This window comes from Exophiala oligosperma, assembly GCF_000835515.1.
Source record: "Exophiala oligosperma strain CBS 72588 unplaced genomic scaffold supercont1.8, whole genome shotgun sequence".
Classification (NCBI taxonomy): Eukaryota; Fungi; Ascomycota; class Eurotiomycetes; order Chaetothyriales; family Herpotrichiellaceae; genus Exophiala; species Exophiala oligosperma.
Window position 1 is genome coordinate 78,719 of NW_015622825.1, and position 23,092 is coordinate 101,810.

At 51.2% G+C, this 23,092-nt stretch overlaps 8 protein-coding genes across 8 annotated transcripts; 2 read left to right on the forward strand and 6 right to left on the reverse strand.

The window, feature by feature from the left end:
* Positions 1-4,531: 4,531 nt before the first annotated feature.
* On the reverse strand, positions 4,532-5,793 carry PV06_08077 (uncharacterized protein; the record flags this gene model as incomplete). Its single annotated transcript, XM_016409374.1, has 3 exons — positions 4,532-4,877; positions 4,933-5,123; positions 5,299-5,793. 3 exons carry the CDS (start codon positions 5,791-5,793, stop codon positions 4,532-4,534), a joined length of 1,032 nt encoding a protein of 343 aa, XP_016259682.1.
* A 988-nt stretch (positions 5,794-6,781) lies between these two features.
* Positions 6,782-9,260, reverse strand: PV06_08078 (uncharacterized protein). The gene is made up of 2 exons (XM_016409375.1): positions 8,704-9,260; positions 6,782-8,644 (listed from the first exon to the last, which is right to left on the reverse strand). The coding sequence occupies exons 1-2, from the start codon at positions 9,182-9,184 to the stop codon at positions 6,792-6,794; spliced, it is 2,334 nt and encodes a 777-aa protein (XP_016259683.1). The 5' UTR covers positions 9,185-9,260; the 3' UTR covers positions 6,782-6,791.
* Positions 9,261-9,421: 161 nt separating this feature from the next.
* PV06_08079 (diphthamide biosynthesis protein 1) lies at positions 9,422-11,165 on the reverse strand. The gene is made up of 2 exons (XM_016409376.1): positions 10,919-11,165; positions 9,422-10,862 (listed from the first exon to the last, which is right to left on the reverse strand). Exons 1-2 carry the CDS (start codon positions 11,091-11,093, stop codon positions 9,700-9,702), a joined length of 1,338 nt encoding a protein of 445 aa, XP_016259684.1. The 5' UTR covers positions 11,094-11,165; the 3' UTR covers positions 9,422-9,699.
* Positions 11,166-11,298: 133 nt separating this feature from the next.
* PV06_08080 (uncharacterized protein) lies at positions 11,299-12,771 on the forward strand. The gene is made up of 2 exons (XM_016409377.1): positions 11,299-11,784; positions 11,843-12,771. Exons 1-2 carry the CDS (start codon positions 11,430-11,432, stop codon positions 12,472-12,474), a joined length of 987 nt encoding a protein of 328 aa, XP_016259685.1. The 5' UTR covers positions 11,299-11,429; the 3' UTR covers positions 12,475-12,771.
* Positions 12,772-12,847: 76 nt separating this feature from the next.
* PV06_08081 (uncharacterized protein) lies at positions 12,848-14,171 on the forward strand. Its single transcript, XM_016409378.1, has one exon. The coding sequence runs from the start codon at positions 13,043-13,045 to the stop codon at positions 13,949-13,951; it is 909 nt and encodes a 302-aa protein (XP_016259686.1). The 5' UTR covers positions 12,848-13,042; the 3' UTR covers positions 13,952-14,171.
* A 28-nt stretch (positions 14,172-14,199) lies between these two features.
* PV06_08082 (uncharacterized protein) lies at positions 14,200-17,059 on the reverse strand. The gene has a single exon (XM_016409379.1). It carries the CDS (start codon positions 16,787-16,789, stop codon positions 14,891-14,893), a length of 1,899 nt encoding a protein of 632 aa, XP_016259687.1. The 5' UTR covers positions 16,790-17,059; the 3' UTR covers positions 14,200-14,890.
* Positions 17,060-17,249: 190 nt separating this feature from the next.
* Positions 17,250-18,577, reverse strand: PV06_08083 (uncharacterized protein; the record flags this gene model as incomplete). Its single annotated transcript, XM_016409380.1, has 2 exons — positions 17,250-18,187; positions 18,251-18,577. The coding sequence occupies 2 exons, from the start codon at positions 18,575-18,577 to the stop codon at positions 17,939-17,941; spliced, it is 576 nt and encodes a 191-aa protein (XP_016259688.1). The 3' UTR covers positions 17,250-17,938.
* A 1,580-nt stretch (positions 18,578-20,157) lies between these two features.
* On the reverse strand, positions 20,158-22,011 carry PV06_08084 (uncharacterized protein; the record flags this gene model as incomplete). The annotated part of the gene is made up of 1 exon (XM_016409381.1): positions 20,158-22,011. One exon carries the CDS (start codon positions 22,009-22,011, stop codon positions 20,158-20,160), a length of 1,854 nt encoding a protein of 617 aa, XP_016259689.1.
* Between the last annotated feature and the right edge of the window lie 1,081 nt (positions 22,012-23,092).

A 23,092-nucleotide genomic window follows, 5' to 3' on the forward strand; every position in this document is an offset into this window, starting at 1 on the left:
ACATATCTCTCTTCCCGTTATCTGATCTGTTGAGTAATGTCATCCCCAATGTCCTCTGGGCGCCGCGCAAAGCTGCCGGCAACCTCTGCCCCCGTCACCCCTCCCCCCAAACAGTGTCATACTGTTCTCCCCGCCAGTAGCCAGTCTATGAGCCTCAAAGATGTCCGAGTTGGTGCCTCGCCCGTGCAAACATAGGAACCTCATTTTCGATGATTGAGAAGACGAAATGTACCTGTAGCATACTGATTTTGTCCCACTGAGGCACACTTACTTGTCACTGTGCAGGTCTGGGCGACGCGGCCAGAACCAGCACCGCCGCCATATGCGCGCAGCTGGCTAAGGGTTTACAGACGACGCCGGAGAATATCGATACGGAAAAGTCAATCCATTCGTACAGGGTGGACTTGTTGATGGCCGTGGATATTCGAGGCTGGATTCTATAGCAGATCAAAGCCGACGTTACTTTGTGCCGAGCGGCCAGAATATTTGAAATCTACGCTGGCGGCCAAGATTACTACTACTACTACTACGGCTTCGAAACTGATTCCTGCGGGTCTATGGTAAGGATGATCTATACGCATAGTATTTGGTCGTTTGCGGCAAAGGCTCAATTGAATGCTAAAATCAGCCCGATGGTAATTTCAAATTGAAGTATCAGAATCAATCAAACTGGCCTCTTCTGAACCTCTTCCCATCGTTCTCACTCCGACCGTGACAAAGAGCGGGTGTTCGAACAATTTACTACCGGATGACTAGAAGTTCTCCACGTGCCACCACATACGGAGTATGAATCATTGAACATGTAGATGTGTAGGTTTGCAAAAGCCACAGAGAGGAGAAACTCTCATCGGAAAAAGCCTCATCCAGGGGACGATCAAACCTGATTTAGCCCTTGCTGATTGTCCTAGCCCTAAGGAATATTCGTACGAGGAAAGGTACCAAGTGTTGTGTACCCATCGTAAGGCATGAAATAGAGATTTTAGTAACCCTGCCCATCGAAGAGACAATATTGTGGAGAATGCCCACTATTGGTTTGGAGTATCTGAGGTCTCAGAGGAACGGGTGGTCAAAGATCTGGATGGTTCGCTCTCGACTCCAACGATTCCCATTAACGTCCCTAGGTATTCCGGGGTACTTTAGCTTCCAGGCTTTTGGCGAGGTACTAACAGCTTCTTTAGGAACCAATCCGGTACACGAGTGTTGAGGTCCATTAGCGTGGTGAGGCTGAAACCCGGCCCATTCTGTCCGAATACAGTAAATTCCTTTTTCAGCAGCATCTATTTTCCTCCCTTGATGCGCTCGCTGCTACTTCTACTATTACTACAATCAATGCCTCTATGCGCTTATAAACATCTGGAATCATTCTTACATTCGGCAAAGAGTCTTTGTTTTACACCCAGATGAGATCTCTCCCAGCCGTTGAAGGGTTCCGGGAGAGTTTAATAATGGGCCTTGCCTATCGAAAAGCTCCGACCACCAGTTGACCAGTTCACCATCTACGGGGTATATCTTCATCGCACACGTGCAGACTGGGTCTCTGGATCTGTGAAGAAGTGCCCGCTACTCTTCAAAAGAGTATGCCAAGGACCTCTATCACCGAACAAGGAGGTCTTTGGAGGACTTTTTTGGGAAAAGGAAGATCGATATGTTGCTACTAAGTAAATTCCCCAAAGCTCGTACCCAGAAAGTCGAAGGGATTCAGAATGTTTTATAAGATCCAGTTCGTGTGCACGATTTAACGATGCGTTCTCTCTACCGAGAAAACTACACAACCGAAAAATGAGGTTGATCCTTGGACTTTCCTTCCTTGTCGCTTGTGCGGCCGCCCAACAAGTCTTCTTTGGACGGTTCATATCGACTCCTGCCCAAGATGTATTGTCCATCGAAATGGGGGCGGTTCTGGTCAATAGTTCTGAGGGCCATGGAGTGATCGAGAAAGCGGTCTGGAATGTCACTGACGTTGAGTCTGCTTTGGAGCAACTTGGGGCTGGAAACAATGCCACCGTCATCTCCGCCGCGGATGATGGATTCTTTTTTCCAGGCTTCATCGGTGAGTTTTTTCTTGCACTCATCACTGGGCATTCTAGAAACTAAACCTCGCGTACAATAGACTCCCACATCCATGCTCCTCAATATCCGAATCTCGGACTATTCGAGGGAACACTCCTGGACTGGCTTGCAAAATACACCTTCCCGATGGAGTCATCCCTGAGCACGACGCAATCGCCTCTCTACGCAAATTCGTCAACCCCTCCTGACCCTTATGCCAGAGCCAAAGAGGTCTACACGGAGGTCATTGCCAAGACGCTCGCGTACGGAACCACAACAGCCTCTTATTTCGCCACCATCGACGTCGAGGCCACGAACATCCTGGCGAGCCTGGCTTACTCCATGGGTCAGCGAGCCTACATCGGACGGACCTGTCAGGACAACCAGGAGTACAATCCCAGCTACTACAAGGACGAGTCCACCGCGGAAGCCATCAACAACACCTGGGCCTCGATAAACTACATCCAAAGTCTCGACCCTACCGGAGACCTGGTCGCACCGATCGTCACCCCACGGTTTGCGCCCTCGTGCACCAACGAATCCATGACGGCGCTGGGAGAGATCGCCAACCAGACCGACCTCCGCCTCCAGATGCACATTTCCGAAAACGTGAAGGAAGTCGCCCTGGTCGCCGAGATGTACCCTCAACAAAACTCTTACGCCGGGGTCTACGACGCGCACAACTTGCTGACGGGCCGCACGGTCCTCGCACACGGTGTACACCTGTCGGACGACGAAATGAACCTGATTGCGGCGCGAGGGTCGGGGGTCAGTCACTGTCCGGCGAGCAATTCGGCCCTCGGGTCAGGTCTGTGCCAGGTTCGCAAGCTGCTCAGCAAGGGCATCAAGGTCGGTCTGGGTACCGACGCTGCGGGCGGTTACAGTCCCAGTATGCTCGAGAATGTCCGACAGGCTTTCCTGGTCAGTCGGACCCTCAGTTACCTGGACAATGACAACAGAACTCTCGACGTCCCCACGACCCTGGCCCTGTGGCTGGGCACGATGGGTTCGGCCCAGGTCGTGAGCATGGAAGGCCGTCTCGGAGGGTTCGAGCCCGGTATGCTCTGGGACGTGCAAGAGGTCTCTCTTCACTCGGACGGTCCCGTCAAAATTTTCGGCTGGGAAGAATGGTACGAGAGAGTCCAGAAATGGGTCTGGAACGGCGGCGAAGAGAACGTCATGCGAGTTTGGGTCGGTGGACGTTTGGTTTCTCAAAGAGACTGACATGGCAATCGTATCGTAAGCAGATAACTATTCGTATTCAGCATTATTCAAAAATTTTGCCGGTGTAAATGTGGATTAGCTCTAATAGACACTTTGAATCGATTCTACGATACTTTTGAACTAGTTGGTCTCGAAAACTGGGGTACTAAAATTTCCTATTACAGTGTGGCGGTTTTAGGGGTACATTGATACTCAGCGAAAAGTATTGTACTAGGGCTTAGGGCAAATCAATAATGAAAGATGCAGCGTATGAAATTGCAGTAGTGGCTATCTTTATAGGACTGAATCGTTTGTTGCAAAAATTATTTCACTTCTTGTCCTTTTTCTTCTTCCTGCTCTCCTGTCCAGCATATGCCATCATGCTCTCCTCCTCTCTCCCAGGTAGTTTGATCTCGTCTGGGCTCCCACTGGTAGTTGTTTGGCCCCGAGCTTTCTGGGAGGTTCTGCCCTGATCCTGCAGGCTATTGGCATTGTCGTTGGAGATATCCATCTGGTTTCTTCTCGAGACATGCTTGGGGAGGAAAATCGGCGGGGAAGGCTGAGGTCCAGCTGGTATCGTATTGCTAGCAACACAGCCAACTCGGAAAATAATGCGAAGTGAACTTATTTCAGTTCTGGGTGTTTCAAAGACTGCGGTTTCATTCCCGTTCAACGTGATAACACATAGGCAGCCATGAGAATGACCTTGACAATTTCAGTCAGGTTTGAAATATGCCTGACCATCCCCTTGTTCCCTGTAAAGGTTACATGAGCCATTGTATCAACAACTGTTGCACCGACATCAGTCGGTTCCTTTCAATGGTGGTAATCTTTTCGGTAGTCGTGCTCGAGAACTTCGGCCAAAATGAACATCAATAGCGATGATGTGGATACATGTTCGGATTGTTGCCGACGAACAGGCCGACAAACAGGCCGACGAACAGGAAGCGATATGCGCCATCAAAAGTACATGACAGATGAACGTGGCAAGGGGGGGGTGAGGCTTTAAAAAAAAATGTCATTCTTTTGATCATCTACGGCGTATGCATAATTCGATTCGTTCCTAGGACCAATCACTGTTACCTGCCTTCATCCCATGATCACCTCTCAGCCTTTGCCATTTCGTTTACAAGCTGGTCTAGTTCTTTTCGCTCCTCCATTGTCAGAAGACCGAGACGATCATCAAGGGTTCCGTCACCAAAGAACCTCCTATCAATCTTGACCCAGTAAATCATATCAAACGCCCAACACCGCCGCGCCGCATAGCTGACCCAGAGATTTAATCCCCCGTCTTCCAACTGTCTTTCATGAAGTGTGAGAGACGTTGGTGTTCCTTCAGCGTCCCACGTTTGATCGCGGCCGTCTCTCTCTCGGACGTGGCGTCCAGGAATACAGGAAAGGTTTTTTCGTAGACTCGCGTCCAATCGGACAGTCCTTCTGGCCAGTACTCGGGGAGCTCGAGCAGGAGCCAGACGGGAGCGCTGTGGGCGAATTCCGGCGGCGCGGCGTAAGTAAATTCCCAGTCGAGTGCCCCGGTGACCTCGAAGTTAGAGGTGGACAAGACGTTTGCTGGCCTGAAATCATCATTGAACAACGGGAATGGCCCTTTGTCGCTACTGCTGCTGCTGCTGTTGCTGTTGTTGCGCCGCCACCGAGAAGAAGCAGAGGCAAGCAACAAACCTTCTCTGGCCATTTTGCGAAAGAGGCATCTCGCAATGTAAATATTTCCGCCTGAATTCATCCGGCACCTGCACGACCCCGACGCGTTGAGCTTTGTGATGTTCCAGGTGCATGTCCGCCAGCGCAACGTAATACGAGGTCGTCGTCTCAAACGGACCCCGTGGGAGGGCATCCGGGGACACGTTTCCCAACTGGACAAGTTCGTTCATGTTCAAGGTCAGCGGGCGGTGACTTGTATACAACCCACGAATCACCGTCATCGGTCGAGGAAATGCACCCGATTTTGGGAAACGTGTGTTTGGAGTACTACATGATGTCGGCCATTTGCCCGTAGATGAAATGTAATCGCGATTGTTCACGGCTCACGTCCGGGTTCAGGACGGGTCGTTCCTCGTAAGGGACGTCCGGCGTGTTGAGACCGTCGACGAGATCGCACTCGTGTTCGACAAACTCCATGATGATGAACGGACCCAGGCCTTCGGGGCTCTCCTCGGCCGTGCCCGAGTGGAGGACGAACGGAACCGGGACGTTGGTCTCGTCGGTGAGAAAACGCACCACGGCGACCTCGCGTTCTGTCTTTTCTTCCGGAAACATGGCCTTTCCCGGGATGGGGATCCTCATCACCGCGGAGCCCCCGTCGGCGAAGGTCAGGCGAGTCCAGGCGTTGAAGGCACCCTTCTGAGGGGCCGAAAGTGTGTCGGGGACGCCGCCACCCCTGTGTTTGTCTATCAGTTTCCCAATCCTCGAGAGGTTGTCCCTCTTGAGGAGCTTGGACTTCCACGTCTCGTATGTCTGCGTATTTGAATCCCATGATTCTTCGTCGTACTCTAGATTGGTGTCGGAGAGAATCGGAAACGACATGTCGAATGAAAAAGTCCAGAGACCACGAAGAGGTAGTGAAATGGAGTTCTGATAATTGATTACATGTTGTTGGTGGTGGTTTACAAGGGCAATTTCAAGGGAGTCTGCCAGTCAGCCTTGAACAAAAGGACAAAGGAGGTCGGTGGAATGTGTTTCAAAAGGTGCGGGAATCTTGGCATCGACTTCAGGGGGGTCAACTTGACTTGACTCTCCCGCGTGAATTGTATTGCATATACCAGTAACACGGTAGAGTGTTATCCCAGTGGCGATCACAGTCGAAAAACGATGTGGCCATATGATTGATCTCTGGTGTATGTATTGAAGGCCGTTAGACCCTCCGTGATGGAGAATTCGAACCCGTACCGAAGGAGCCAGAGATATTTACTCCGTGGTATTTCTTCTGACCTTTTTTTTCTTCTTCGAAAATAAAAATAAAAGCAAACCCTCATTGATATAAAAAAGAATGGGATTTTTGTTATTTTCCCCCGACGGAAATCGGGTTTCGTTTTTGGGAGAATTAGGGGGAGAGGAAATGAGGTGACATGTTTTTATTTTCCTGGGCAAGGGGGGGCTGAAGAAGGGGGGTTATTATCGCCGACCTGGGGGGATTCGAACCCCCGGTCCTAATTTTCTGCTCGCTCTGCGTCGTGAAGTGAATTGACCGTCCACTACATGGCATGTAGTTTTAACCTGAGCCATCACTGCAGAGAGCCTTGGTAGTTTGTTTTGATATAAATTTCACCGATTCGATTGATATGGCCACTGTGGGTCCTTGAGTGAAGTGTTATTCACACAAGGCTGGGCTACTAGTATCCTTGGTTACTGAATGCAGCCTCGTCCATGGTTATTTCATGTATCTTTCAAGTAGGTGTCTAGCTACACCACCCACAGGAGCTGAGAAATATGTAATAGGAGTTTCGTGTGATCGAGAAAAGTGTGAAGGAAATGCGATCTGCAGTATGCATATAAATAATATTGTATTGATACACACCATAGTCTTATATTGGGATACCTACTACCTCACCGTCCCCTCTTCCATCAGGAACGAGGTCACCATAAACAGTAATGGGAATGACAACCTCAAATGTCTCGCAGTCCAAATTCTCCACCGCAACATTGATCGTGCCACGTTCGTCTCGGACGACTTCTTCAACCAATTCCACTGCAGGCTTGGCTGGCACGCCATGATCGTTGTTGTTGTTGTTATTGTTGTCGCCGCCATCGTCATCATCATCATGACCACCCTCCAAGGTCTTGACTGTGCCAAACTCGAACCTCAGACTCCACTCCAGATTCACACCACTCGTGACAAACGTCGGAGTCGCCGAGGCTGGAATGCTGGGCGCAAACGTGGCCCGTCGCGCAAACAGTACGTTCTCCGCTTGTGCACCGTACGTCTTCCTCGTGACCCGGTTGATCGTGGCGGCAGACCGGACGGCAAGTGAAGGGCTCACTTTCTCCGTCGATTCGAGCGTCGACCTGAGTGAGGCGCAACAGACCTGACCATCCGAGAAGTCGATCACGGCCGTGATGGTCTCGCCTAGCCTGTGTAAGGGTCTGTCGATGACCACGACGGCGACTTTGAGTCCGTTGCGAGAGATCTCAAATCGGTTCGAGCTGGACGACGCAACATCCGTGTTCTGATTACTATAAACAATGGCGCGATTGATCGCCTGCAACGCCTTGGAGTCCGCGCCGGCGTAGTGGCGGGGGATGTATGACTCCATGGTGACACTGCTGCTGGATTGACGTCGCATGTTGCGGTTGAGAAGCTTGTCGACAAACACGAGAAATTCGGCGCTGGATTGTTCGTCGGACTGCTGATGCTGTTGCTGGGAGGGCGTCGTAGGCGTATTGGACTCGTTGGTCGTCTGAGAGGGAAGAGAGATGATAGACTTGGTACGTGCAAGATCTTGAAGGATGACATGAGGTTGCATGAGGTCGTGTCCGAAAATTTCGCCGTCATAGTCAACGCCCGAGAACACACGCACGGGTACATTGACTTGGCGAACTGTGTGTACGTCCCGACCGCCCTGCACGCCGACTGTGAGGTTGTAGGAGATCTTGATGGATTTCCCGCGGTAACTTGACGGCAGACCCCGCGGGAGAGGGTATGTGTAGGTGTAGCTCTGCTCCTCACCGGGGTCGAGATGCATGTCGACGAAGAGTAGGGATTGAGGAGTGGACAGCAGGGGAATGGCTCTGGAGTTCTTGACGGCGTGCATTTGCTTGACGCTGCTTGTGTCGTCGCCGCCTAGCAGGCTGTTGAGAGACTCGCTAAAATCTTTGAGACTAAAGGCCGTGCCCAGAAAACCACTGTTCGGACGCGGTTTCTTCATTCCAACTACGCCGCCGCCAGCTTGCCCTCCGAGGAAACCTTTGCTTTTGACTTCTTCGAAATGGGACTGGTCAATCAAGGACGCGTCGAGGGTGAATGTTGCGTTGAGCTGTGCGTAGCCCATGAGCAGACTCACACTTCGAGGTTTTTGTTCGGCTGGCCTGAACGGCGCGCGTGAGAGGCTGAGGTTGGGCCTATGGTCCGACAAGACTGACGGTTGCTCCGACATGAGCGTTTCCTGGGAATGATTGCTCAAAGAGTAAAAATCACCGCTACTTCGTTCGCTCGTCACCTGACTCGTCCTCGATAAAACCCGTGTCGCATCATCGCCGCCCGGACTTAAAGTCTGGGGCCGGGTGTCAGGGCTCGCTGGGGGAAACCTGAAGTCCGAGGTAGATTCACGGCTCCCACCTATGGCTGGCGACAGTGGACTGCGTCGACGGCCTTGGGGTGGTTGCGGCGAAGTCCCCGGGGATGCCTTACTGAACTGGCTTGCCGTACTTTGATGTGGCGCTTGAAATTGGGTGAGTTTGGATCAATGCAACTATGACCATTTGGACGCAGCGACTTACCATGTTGAAGTTGGACTGTAGATGATCGCTGATGACTCAATCTCTGCTGCCGTGCCCAGCTGTTGGGAGACGACGATTCTGGATGATCGTTGTTCCCGATCGGCGAAGTGACCGAGATGATTGAGACTGATCTCTGCTTGTAACCTGGCCTCTCTGTCGGCGATTGGAGATCGGTTGTGTTTATTGGACTTTGTAGCGACGCGGTAGCTCGGTGTCGTCCTCGACTATCAGAGTGAGACTCCTTGTCTGAAACAGACCGGCCATTTTGACCCAGGCGTAAGTGAGCGTGATTTTTCAACGAAATCGCAGCTATTTGACTGATGCTTTCGTGGCGACTGCTGCGTCTTCTTGCGATGGACGGTGTTACTGGCGGTTCTGCTAAGTTCGCGATGTTCTTGAAGGTGATGGTGCACTTGAGTTCTTCGCCGGCGAACACGGATTGCTCTTGGAAGCGGACGATTACATGAATGTCCGAATGCATACCACGGCCTGTATGCCTTCAGACCAGCTTGATCGGAGGAGAAGTTGGGCGACTAGTGTTCGATGCTTTAAAAGAGAATGGCAAAGGATAAAAGACACATTGATGTTGAGGTCAACGAGATCGTTCTGGCTAAACGTCGGCAATATTTAAGAACGTACAACAAATTGTGAGCGGAACAAATATACTCGATGAATATAACTATCAAGCAGAATATTTGATTAAATAATTCGGAAATAGTCTGTCATAGCAGGAGAATAGTTCTGTATTGATACAATGTCATATAAATCGTCATCATCAGCTATATATATACACTGGTTGTATGGAAATCCTCTAGACCTCTTGGGCAAATTTATGTACTTCTCCGCTGTGAAATAGTCGCAGCAAGTTCATGTAATAGTCCCTTTGTAAGATGCTAGGTTGCGGATATTGGTGCATATGTTGGAGATTCCGAGCATCAGTAGGTGATATTTCCAGGTGGGCTGCAAATTTCGAGGTTTCTTTCCTGAGCGTCTTGTTCACCCAGAGACTGTAACTTGAGCTGCAAGCTTCTCTGTCGTTCTGCCAAGTCCACTGTTGGCATAAAAGTCCATCGGATATGTGCCGTCACCTCGTTCCCAGCCTTGCTGCCCACCTAACACCACCAGGGCTTCATATGGCGTCAACAGTGGTCGAGGGAAAGCATATCCCCAATCAATGCTCAGTCGTGGACAAGCAATCTGGACCCAACAATCCACATCTTCGAACAATGCCAGCTTCCCCGGAAAGATTTCACTGAGTAAGAGGTTGATATAGGGTATTCCTTGCTGGGTCAGGTAATTTTGTATCATGGTCAGCGTATGAGGATTGCCTTGCCGACCCAAAGCTCCCAGAATCAGGCCCCATTTTTTGGCCTTCTTTGCGACACCGATGGCGCTGGACCGCATGTCTAGCATTTCATCGTGAGAATATGTCTCGCGCGTCAACTTTCGAGAGTAAGGATCATATCGATAGGCTGGGATGTCAGGGTTCGCTATCATCGCAGCTTCAAGGTGGAAACGACCATCGCCGAGATATAGGATCAGGTCCACGTTTTGGTCTTTGCCAATCTTAGGCGCGGTACAACCGAGTACCTCGCCCTTGCTGAGCGGCATGGCTTGAGGCACGACCAGCTTGAGCCCTTCGGCTTCGAGGGCAGGTCTGATTGTATGGAGGGTTGCGTTGAACTGTATCGTACCCACCATGGCTATCGTCTTGCCCGGAGAAATGTTGCGCGACAGAGTGCTCACCAGGTGCTTCACGTCGATGGAGATGTCTACGAAGATGTAGAGAGTGGCTATCTTTGTCGCCGACACAGGTATCAGACAACTGTGGGCATAGTGAACCAGGAGGTCGCATCCCAGCGCTCTTGCGGTGTAGTCATCAATACAGCATGCGCCATATGTCACATCTCCCATGATCAAAGTCTCGGTGCCAGGGCAGAACTGGGTGAGAATATCTGAGATGGTTGTGGCAAACATGAGCAGCCCTTCAGGAAATTGTAGGGCGACTCTCTTCGCCTCGAGCGTTCGTATCCGATGGATGGTCTTGTGGATCTCGAAACTGTAGTTATGAGGGAGTAGGCCTATCGCAGCCTGGATATCTGGGTCGTCGAGGATTTCTGCTGGGATTTGGTTTAAGGCTCGTGGTGTTTTGCGCTGACCTGGTTCCCTATATTAGCAACTGATCTTTGCAGAAAATCGAATGCCCCCATCGCACTTTTCGCAACCACGGCCGTCGTTTCTTCAACGGAGCCATTGGTCTCATGCCTTTGTTTTGCCTGCGCATCCGCAGTTCTCCTCCCAACGAACCTCCTTTTAGGTGTTCTGTTGGTAGTGGTGGTACTCTCCTCTGCCGCCGTAGGAAAGGCCCCAGGTATTGAAGGCTCGTCCATGTCTACCTGGGTACCGTGACTTGTCGATCTTGGGCTGGACAAGACTTGTTGGTGGCATCTCAAAATTCGTCGACGATCTTCGTTTGTCTCCAAAAAGTCTCGCCATCGGAAATGCGGAGAAATTTCAGTCCGAAACTGTTTTGATGATGGCGTCATACATTTTTCCTCTGCACTTCATTTCACATGAAATAGATTCAGACTTTCGAGCACGACTGCGTCTTGGATGAGCACTGACGTGTCTTATTAACCCTCAAGATGCTATAAAGTCCGGTAGGTTGCAGTAAAGGCACGACGTTTCGCTATCACCCCGTCGACACACCTCTAATCTACCCCATCATGCCTTTGTTGCAGTCCCTTCTGGCTGCGTCCAACTTCCGCAACCCCTTTTTGCGAAATCTCGTTCCATCAGTTGGTCTTGCATTTGGTATCCAAGCAGCTGTAGCTATACCCTCCATAATAGCTGGATCCGAGCGATTCTACGACCTTTCGGGCTCATTGACTTATCTCTCATGCACGGCCTTGAGCCTGTATCTTCCTGCTCTACGTGCCAGAACAGCGGCAGCACTGGCAGGACAGCCGAAACCAGCATGGCCTAGCCTTCTGAAGGCTCTCCAGGGGACAGGTGGTCCTTACGGTTTCAATTGGAGACAGGTATTCTTGAGCGCCGCAGTAAGCTTCTGGGCTTCTCGATGTGCGTAAATCAACGTGGAAGAGGAAAACATTTTGGCAATTGGCTAACCGCATGGCAGTGGGAACATATCTCTTCACCCGCATTCTCTCCGACGGCGAAGATTCCCGCTTCAAGGACATCCGCAACTCACCTCCCAAGTTCGCTGTGGCTTTCTTTGCACAAGCGACATGGGTGTCCCTCTGCTTATTGCCCGTCCTAGCCATCAACTCGCTGCCTTCTTCCACCTTCGCTGCTCTCGGAGGAGCCGTGTCGGTCACTGACTTGATTGGTGTTCTGCTCTACGTCGGTGGAATGAGCTTCGAGGTTACTGCTGACAGACAGAAGAGCAAGTGGTCACAGGAGAAGAAGGAGAAGAAACATGACGAGGACTTCCTCACCAGAGGTCTTTGGGGCAAGAGTCGACACCCAAATTATTTTGGAGAAAGTACCTTGTGGACAGGAATTGCTACCATGTCAGCTGGCGTTCTTGCATCGAAGGCTGGAGTGGTTGGAATGGGATTGGCTGGTGGACTGACGGGAAAAGCAATCGCCCTCGTCGCCGCAGGTATCAGCCCAGCCTTTGTGACCTTGTTGCTTTTCAAGGTGTCAGGGATTCCTCTCAGCGAGAGTAAATACGACAAGAAGTACGGCGATCGTGCGGACTACCAGAAATGGAAGAAGGAAACGCCCATGTTCTTTCCCAAGCTGTAGTAGGCTTGGATATCTATCCTACTTTGCGTATGTGAAGCGCAAGTGGGTAATTTGAGATACCCAGATTGCTTGACATTAGAAAAGCCTGGCTGATCGCAGGTGAACTTCCATTGACCATCGATGTCATATTTAGAGGTGCCATTCAAAAGTGCTGGGAAAGACGAATATGGTGCCATTGCGGCTTTGCAAGAGGATGTGACCACATGGGTAGAGCAATATCGGAGGAGATGTTGGGAGTTGGAAGAGAGTTGTAGTATTAATGAATAAATAGACGAACAATACTCCGCCCCCGCCTCATCTGTCTCGGCATGTGAAGAAGCCCAAATCTGTCCAGTAATATTTCCAATGCTTTTCTACACCTAGTCCGTACAGCCTCGTACTTTCTACCGCATACTTTTCACATACACATTGCACTTTGTACCCTGTACCTCGTACAGCAACGAGTGCTTGGACGTTTTGCGAGTACATTAGACAGTCCGAGAGGCAAAGCAAAGCAAAAAGAGGTTCTTTGTTCCATCCGCACTCTGTGTGGTGCAATGCCCACACCACCACCACCACCAACGAAAAAATGGTCACGACGTCCGGCTTCACCCACGCCCCCGTGTCTCGGTTCCTGATTTTTTGGTCGGTCGGCGCCTCCATCCTCACTTCGGTTCTGGATATCAAGCACCTCGTCTCCGTCAAACCCGCCCCCCACCTCTGGCCTTACCTACAATTCTCGCGTCTGTTGACTTTCCAACTGTCGCACACCTCTTCCACCGAACTCCTCTTCTCCACCGCCCTATTGTACCATTTCCGAGTCCTAGAAAGGTTGTGGGGGAGTAGGAAATACGCCAGTTTCGTGGTGGTCGCGGTCGCTCTCAATATTCTCCTCTTGCCGACCTTCACGGTCTTGCTCAAAGTCGCGACTTTTGGCGTCTACAATTATCTGCCTGCGGGTTCGGTGGCGGTTGTTTTTGCCGCGTTGAGTGCTTGGGCCGATGAGGTTCCGCGTTTATATCGGTGGAAGATTGTCACCAGTACGAGCACCGCGGGCGAAGGAGAGACATCGTCACAGTCACAATCACCACCACCGAATGGAGGTGCTGGCGGATTAGGAGGTGGTATAAACAATATAATTCTCAGTGACAAGACGACTACGTACGTCCTGGCGGCTCAGTTGGCCCTGAGTCAATTCCCTTATCAACTCTTGCCGGCCGCGGTGGGTTGGACGATAGGGAGCGCCTGGATGGGTGAGATCCTACCGGCAGGCCTGGGAAGGTGGAGGGTACCACCTTGGATGGTAGGGGAGACGAGTTCGCGCAAAGAGGGCCGTCGTGGACAGTACGAAGGGTTGAGGAGACGATTGGAGGAGGAAGGCAGTTCGGCAGACGGGATGAGGAACGTGAGTGATAATGTCAACAACGCCACGAGCGGTGGACAAGACGAGAGGAGAGGGTTTGGGAGGCAGATCTTGGGATATTTTACGGGTTCTTGAAGAAGAACAAGTTCAATAGGCCAAGGTTAAAATAACACAGATCAATATCCTCCCTTGGTGTTTTTTTGGATACTTGTGCCAAAGTACGTGATGGCTAATTGTCTGATTTATACATGTAGGGGAATGAATGGCCAGCATAGTACGTAGACGTCTGTGAACACCAAAAGAAAAGCCCTGGTGTCATTCGTATGGTCCTCAGCATAACGACCATCAGGAGGATATAGAATGATGTATGAAAAAATGTACTTCGCATAAGATACATTTAGTATTACCATTTAATGAACCCCTAGGTACGGAGCCGAGTTGACCATTGAATCCATCTATCCATCTCTGTCGTAAAAAAATCAAAAAACTCCCCCAAGATCTGTCTAATGTTGTCTCACACACACGGACCATGGGAACCTGCGCAACTGATTCCACCGAGTTGCCACAAAGGTACAAAGAATAGACGCCTCCAAGGATGGAGGAGGTGTTTTCCTCTGTAGATCTCCCCCATACCAAGACGAACCTTCTTTCGTGCAGAGATGCCAAAAATCCCCGTCCCAGTGATACGATGATATCCAAGAGCTCTCTCTGTCTTCGGAACGGCATTAGACCTCAATCGCTTGCGATATGACCTTCTCGATACCCCGTACCTCGGGAGCAAAGCCCTGCATCTTGCTGCTCGAGCTAAGCGACATATATATCCATCACAGAATACTGTGTTGATCCCCGATGAGCCCCCTAATCTTCTCTTCGTTCACTGCCAGTCGTCCGATTTCTATGTCAAGGATAATCCACTGTCCAGTCAACCGCTTTTTCCTTTCCTCGAGTCTTTTGAAGGAGCTGCTCTGGCGTCGGTGACCCTCTGCGCGAAGGTCTATCGCAGAAGATAACATGGGCCGATATATCAGGGGGGCAAATTGACTTTGACGTCCCTTCGGATCAAGTAGTCGTCTTTCAACCATTTCCCGACCCCCTCGTCTGCTCTTCAAACGCCTGTCTATACCTCTGGACGGCGTTTGCCAAGCTCTTGATGATCGGACCGAGCAACTGCTTGACCACGGCCCCACCGCCCTTGATCGCCGCGTGGTCCAATCTATGCCGTCTGCCAGTCTTTCGAAACCGCTCTTCCAAGGCCTTCTCTTGCGCCCGCACGTGGTCCTTTTTCTCCCTTTCCGCGTCGTCGGCAATCACATTGATCCTGTCCAGAGCGCGGTTGAGACTCTCCACGAGACTGGCGATTTCGCTCGCACGACCCGGGTCACCGGACAAAAAGGCGTTCCAAAATTGTCGAAGAAATTCGATCGTCGTGGCTTGCGTCAGCGTCAGTCGATCGTGGATCGCCGTGCTCAACCCACTGGCCTGGTCGACTTCGCTCGTCTGGTCTCGGTGCGCTTGGATGAGAGACATGATGTGCTTTGACGCGAGAGCTGATCCACTCTCCGCCTTTGATGATGCATCGTCGTCCATGTCCTCGTCTTCGTCCTCGAACGGTTCAATAGGAACGACACCATCTCCGGGCCTGGGGAAATGAGTGGCCAAATCGCCGCAGATTTCCTGAATTGCCTTGGCAGGATCGATTTTCCGGAATGGGTTTGAGCTCACGCCATTCATCACGGTCTTTTCGGGGTCCTTGTCTGCAAAGAAACGGCTTTGGTCGCGGATGTTCAAGATGATCCGCTCCTGCTCCGGGTCACCACTGAGATCGCGCAGTCGAAGTTGTTCATACGTCGTTTCCGTCATGCCAATCGGCGCAGAGGCGTCGACATCGTTTGGCCGCACCGTGGCCATGAGCTTCTCACTCAGGGCATTCAATCTCCGTATGATAGGGGCCTTGTCCAGCGCCGTGGCACGCAATTCGTTATCGGGGCGGTTGCCTTGACGCTGACTATGGTTCTCCTCGTTGCCCTCGAGATCGATAAATTTAGGAATATGCATCTCCGCACTCGTCGCCCGCAAGCCAGTCAACTCGGGATGATTCAGGTACTCCTCGGTGTCGAGATACTTGTCCCTGGATTCCTTTGCTGGATCAAATTTGAGTCCCCGAAGCTTCATATACAACTGACTCTGAAAGAAGCGAGACCAGAACTCGACTTCCGATTTGCACTTTTGCGGCACAACTTCATCGTAGATCATGCGCATCACTGGATACTGCTCGAAAATGGCCCGTACGTGGTCTTGCGTCAGGGACAGCTTCGTGCCGCCGTCCTCGCGCCGTAGTTCCGAAAAGACATTGTACTTTCCACGTCCTTGATTTTGGGCGATTGCATGCGCGCGGAGGAGGTGGACTCGGGATGACCAGAACTGTGCTGTGAATTGAGTTGTCGAAATCGACTCGGGCTTGAGACTGAGTGCCTCTATGAACGTCCTTTGGAGGGCGTGATCTTCTTGCATGAGCGACTGCTGGAGTCTGACATCGGTTTTCAATCTCTCATCGTCTTCCCAGAGAGTGCTGCCTCGACCAGCACCCGAGACTGTGTTGGCGATAGTCATGGCGGCAGATTGTCCGCCCGAGGCGGCCGTGGCATTTTGCGCGGCTTTCTGCGCCTGGATCACGTTCGCCAAAGCATCCTTGATCGCATTGGCTTCACCTCTGGGGTCACCTTTGGATGTGAATGTGAAGACATGAGCGACCGGGTCTGACTGTCCTGGATCTTGGACGAAGACCTTTAACATGACTTTAGGATTGGATTCCGGCGTTTGTTGAAGGTTGGTAATGTTTCCCGCGGATATTACCAGGCTCGGGGCGGAGTCTGGCGGTTGGGCTGGCGTCCATGATACTGATTTACGATCCTTCGATATAGCCAGCAATCCAGACTGTTTTTTATACGATGTCAGTCCCTGTGGTGGCGCCATGGCCGTCTAGCTACGCCAGGTAAAGTAATTCAGGAATAAGAAAAGGGGCGATCCGCCGTTGTGACGGATCGAAAGACACCCCCAAGCTGCCAGTCGTGAAGTTTTCTCATGTCGCACGCGGTCGCTGCCTATCGACTATTGAGTCATGCTTGAGGTGGGAGAGAACCGAGTTCACAACCTCGATGCAGACAAGATCTAGGCACGGTGCAGTTGCGACTCTTGCTGTCCGATCGGAGTATCGTATCGTTGGGAAAGGAGAGAAGTGGGTGTCACTCAACAAGAGTTAAAGTTGAGGTTTTGTTCGACGAGGCAAACATCATGTCACCGGCTCATGCCAAGCATTGACTCGATTAAGCTACGAAACTCGCCAATTTAGTCTAGTCACGTGCGAAGTGTGAGATGAGCCATCACAATTTAGATTTGAAGCGAAGAGATTGATTCTTGAACAGAGAGTGGATATCTAAGAGATATAGCATTCATGAGCACGATATACCATGGTCATATTTGTATGACCGTAAATTTATGTGACGATAAGATCTGACCAGCTCGAATGCAGTAGGGATATCCATAGTACCGCGTCCATGGCTGATATGAAGTGAATCTTAGTCGCTGGTGTGGTTCAGCGTTGATACACAAGACAGCTTTTGACTTCCCAATACACAGTGTGACCTCCGGGACTTCCGTACCAGTCGGCAGGGTAATGGTAGACTGCGGAACCAGATGAGATTCCGAGGCTGTGCCACAAACCCTACGTTGAGCAGATGTCGGAATTCATCAAAGCCGAGGAAGTGTTCGCCCCCTCCACACGCAGTGCCGATCCCAGGATGTGTACTTCTGTGGTGTAAGCTTAGGATTGTAGAAAGTAGTCGGGACGACATTGTCGACAGTAATGCCTCTCGTAGAGATGGACTGCGCAGAAGCTTGTCACCTTTCCCTCCCCATAAAATCCGTCTGGAACTGCTCCTGTCCAACCGTGGCCCTCTTCTCTCTTTCACTAGGGCATCTGATCGGTGAGCCATGGCAATCTCTTGGAGCAGGTAATTCTTGCTCTAAAACCCGAAGCAGGAAAGTCTCCCACTCGGTACAGCAGTGTAAGCTGCCTCGGTGTCATGGTTGCAGTCGGGACATATTTATCCTCCACTGTTCGTTCTATATTGACTTTTGGCTTCCACTGGTTGCCTGTGCAGGGCTTTCATCGATCGTAACCTCTGCCTGTGTCGCGATCTGTTCGGCTTGTTCTCGCTGGAAGTTGATAATGTGTTCATATTCAAAAGGATTCAACCTCTTCCACTCGTGCAAAAATTCGAGCCCATCGACTTTCTTAGGGGTGTACTTGGAGCCAAAACGCTCGATCTTCGGAGACGGCTCAGGCAGTTCTAGCGTTACATAAGGCGCAAGCTGTTTTGATTGTGAATGTTAGCAAACTCATCCAGAATTTCTATGGGTACGAGTCCAACTCACGCGAAATCCTTCGAGCTCCGGTACATTGTAGAAGGAAGTCTTTCTCCAGTCAACAATGTATCCTCCTCTGTCGTTGTGCGCACCCTTGGAGCCGGTTCGGTTTCCTCGATAAAAACCACGTCCGACTTGTTTGGTTGTGAAGCGCAGGCGGGCGCAGAGCTGAGGTGACGGTTGTACCATCTCGAAATAGTTTCGGGCGACGTAGAGAGCGTATCTGTTTGGGAAGAAATGGTCTGCTGTTGTCTGTGCAGTTGGTGTAGCTTCTTCGATAGACGAACTCACGCAGAGGAAATAAATTGTTCCCGACCAAGTTGGGACATTCGACATCGCTGCTTTAAATAAGTGCCGCCATCCACCACTGACTAGAGGGTTTATCTTTCCTCCAACAACAACATCTTTTCACTCGATCAACTTATTCTACTACATACTATCTGGATCAGGGTAAAGCTATAGTCGCGACCGCTCGACAGGATGGTGAGGATACGTATCGTACGAGAACCGTCATGGTTCCAGGGCCGGATGATGTCGACAAAATTCTTGCTTCCAAGACTGTCACTCTTCTGACCTACTTCGTAACTATGAAGCAGGACGCCTGAAACCGTTGTCTCAGAATCTGACATGGAGAACGCTATGCCCATCTCAAGGCGCTTCAATGCGTAAATATGAGACCGTTGGTTGGATTATATGCATAATTCAGGCGAACTGGCTCCATTTTGTGGTGAGTAAGACGGCAAGCCTCTCTTCAAAAGTAAAAGCCATAAGAAGTCTCGACTTGAAGCACAGATGCGCGGAAACCCCTCGTCCAGAAACTACCCAGCATTCTCCTTCACATCTGTATTTTCAATCTGAGGCCCCGTCTTTCCTGCAAACCTCGTCTGGGTTTCCGACAAATATAGCCATCATGTCAGCCAACGACAAGCCGACTCGCGGAGTACAAGAACTGCGACCCTATGACGTCTTGACCGAGTCGTTTGCTAGACGCACAGCTGCCAACTCGGCACCATATCTCATCGACTTCATCAAACCGACGGACAGTATCCTCGATGTAGGCTGTGGATCTGGCTCAATTACCCTTGGATTTGCACAACTCGTGCCGCAAGGCCACGTCATTGGCATCGACGTCACGGAGAAGGAACTTGCCCTCGCACGGGGTGCAGCAACGGCACAAGGTGTGAAGAACGTCGAGTTCAGGTTCGGCGACGCACACAAGCTGCTGGAAGATTTTGAAGATGACACCTTCAACATTGTCCACGCCCACCAGGTCTTGTTTCATATCCACGAGCCAGTGAAAGTTTTGCGGTACATGCGCCAGCTGACTCGCCCAGGTGGTCTTGTAGCATCGGGAGACTCTGCAGATTTGGTCTTTTGGCCTCATAACCCGGCCTTTGATAAACAGAAAGAGATCTGGTACAAGATGTGCGACATGAAAGGCACGGTTCCGAATGCAGGGAGATTCAGCCACGTCTGGGTGCGAGAGGTAGGGTTCGAATGGAGCCAGATTCAATTGGGGTCAAAATCTGAGCATTACTTTGGGGAAGCAATGAGGAACTTCGCCGCTGGTGCAAGTACAGTTGGATATATGTTTCGAGAGGCGGGTATGACCACTCTAGAGGAGTGCCAGGAGATCGAGAAATCCTACAAGGAGTGGGCAGCCAAACCAGAGAGTCGAATTCTTGGATTGGATGGCTGGATACTCTGTCGAAAGTAACAACTTTGGACAGCGCCCTTGGCCCCCAAATATAGCTATTATACGTTACATTCTTGCAATCTTTCCTCTTTCAACGACTTTAGGTGTGAGTTTGGGATGACTGCAATTGTTGAATGAGGGAAGGCCGTGAATAGCACAGTACGTTATATGATCAGTTCTATCGAAGGGCTATGTTTCTCTTCTCAGTTGTATAACGTCCTCACACGGACATGTCAGCATCAGACAGCATCATGTCCCACTGGGGCCAGGACGAAGCGTCGACATCGAACAACTCGGATCCGATAAAATCGGGATACATAAAGTTGTTGTTGTCATTTGATAATACTCGTCGGTCGTCGGGCCAAGACGTTCCGTCACTGACCCCGATAATAATGCCAGGGTCTGTGACTTGAGGTGGTTCAGGTTGAAAGTTCGGGCGTAGTTTTTTGAACTGTGCAGAAACGGCGTCGCCGAGAATATGTGCTGCGTGACACGGGAGCCCAATCGTCTTGAGCCAACCGATGAGTCGCATCACGAGGAGGTCAAGGGCCTCGATGTCTTGTCTGGCTGCGCGAAGTTTTGATTCGTACGTATGAACCAGCCGACACAGCGTGAGTGCGGAAAAGGTGATGACGTGATATATGTGGTCGGTCAAGTGCCGGGTGCGTTCGTCCGTCGTGTCCATGGCGAGGCTGATGATGGATTTGGCCAGCCGGATCATTTCGATCAGGAGTGGCAACCGCATCACCACCGTCGCGCGGGGGGTCGACTTCAGCGACTGACAGTGGGCAAGCAGATGGGCAAAGTGGAAGCCCATCTGGAGGAACTGGGAGCGCGGCTGATTGAACAAACCCGCCCAATCCCTTTGCCACTCCTGCAAGGCCCGCGTCGTGGAGTCTGTCGAGTCGACAACCTCGGCGGAGTCGGAGTCGTAGCAGATGTACTTTTCGTAGATGATCCAGTAGAGCTGAACCTCGGCGACCATTCTCGCTTCGAAGTTGGTGACGTTGTCCGATTCGAGGAAACGGAGACACTGGTTGATTTGGGCTTGGTTCAGGAGCGCCTGCCTTCGAGTGCCCACGCAGTACTGAAGATGTGCGACACATAGGTGATTCCAGATGCACCACGCGTCGAGGTCAGCTCTACTTACGGACAAGTCTTGCTGCACTTCTTGACAGACCCGATTGAAATACGGGCTGGCCAGACTTTGCTGAATCGCGTAGCCAGTCAGGAGCCAGCTGTCGATGCTCAGTGGCACCTGTCCGATTGTCGTGGACCATAGGCTCAATATGAGAGCGGCCTGGAAAAACTCGGTGGTCTGCGGCACCGTGAGAAGGGCCGGTGCGACGAGGCTTCGCGCTTCTTCGTACAGAGGAGGGGCAAGGTCATCTGCAAGCTCTTGTGTCGTGTGTCGTACCGCGATCAGGAGAATACTGCATAACAACAGCGGGGACCTCTCCCTGACTTGCAACAAGAGTGTCTCGGCGGTCAGGTCTTCGGCGAATTTGACCCAACGGCCATAGTGGACATGGAACAAGGACATCAGCATATGCGCGGTCTTCAATGACACCAGACCACTTGATATCACATCCGAGTAGCGCCTTGGTTGGTTAGTTTGGACCTGCTGCTTTGGTGACTGGACACCACCGGCATGTGCGGCGGCATCTCGGATCAAGAGCACTGGCGCCGAGTCTTTCTCTTCTTCCCGCAGGTTCTGAGGGGCTTGAAGCCTTGGTAGCGGCGGTCGATTCGAAGCCGTGGGACTAACGACACCTCTCATGGCGGTACCATGGGCTGAATCAAGCCTCTCTACCAGAGCCTGTACTGTGCTTTCCAGGCGTTCAAGCCTTGTATCCACAGAAACATCTCGGCTGGCCGCTGATGCTTTGTCTATGATGCTGCTGCGTCTTGACTGCTGCCGGCTTGGTGAAGACTCGAGTGAACATGGCTGTGACAGTGTTTCGCATCGGAGGCAGATGCCTCTTTGGTTGTTATCGGATGCATAACAGCGCGTTTTCTGCTTGCGGCATGCATCGCATGCTTTGGAAGCCCTGCCAGACCGCACCGGCGGCATTATCTCGCTTTGGCCATACTTATTTGTGCAGAGGCATGATAAAGGCGACAATCTTCTTCCGAGTAAACCATGTACATGACGATAAATAGATCCGACGCTCAGTCATAGAGGACAAGAGTCAGAGATAAGAAACTATCCGGAGGCATCTCGAACGGGGTGTTTTATTTATGGCGACATTAATGCCAAGGTATCTGATGATTGAACTGCTCGCGGCTCCACCTCGCAATCAGAAACAGCAGGACGCCGCCCTTGCTCATCCTGGCTGGAACCCTCGTTTGGGGGTTCAATTATGAGACGCTGCCACATATCCCAGGCGCAGGACTCTGTTCTCTGAGTAAGACGTATCGCCGTTCGATCTCGGGAATATCGTGGCAGCTGTCAACGACGAGCCCGGGCTCTTCAATATCTGCCGTGATTATCGCTATACGTCCTCGAACGTAGTCGACTGTTTCTAAGACTTTCCCATACGAATACCGAAAAACGTGTCCGGTCATGAGTCAAGACGCATCGTTACGACAATTAACGAGGTCTGGATTCGCCGCTCGGCCTTCGAACCGGGGTCTCTAAGTGATCCCAACACAGCCTCACTCTCTTCTGCTCCAGCAACCAAAAAATCCACCATCCGTACATATGCGAAAATTGTCAGCGTCTTTACATGGTTAAGTCGGGTCTGGGGAGGTTAAAACTTCACCAATCATCGATCAGTATCTAATGTGCCTAACCGAAAACCCTGTCAGCTACGAGGCATCTCATCGTTTGACGGCGGAATCTGCGGACCATCGGCCTTCCTAAATCAGGGCCGAGTCACACCGGGCCAGACACCAGGTTAGTAGGTACGTATAAGTATTCTCCACAAGGGAGTAGGAAAGAGCTGTATGCCGAGTTGCATGCATGAGTCGGGGGAGAACGATCCTTTGAACCTTTGGGGACTCAACAGGCTGCTGGACGAGTTTGTGGTGCAGTATACAAAGATGGGCTTGGAACGTGAATATCCTATTGTATGAATTCCTCCCAATGGCTTGAGAGGACAGTAGTAAGGGCTTTTCATGGTCTTGCATTGCCTCGAATTCAGTCCAATCTT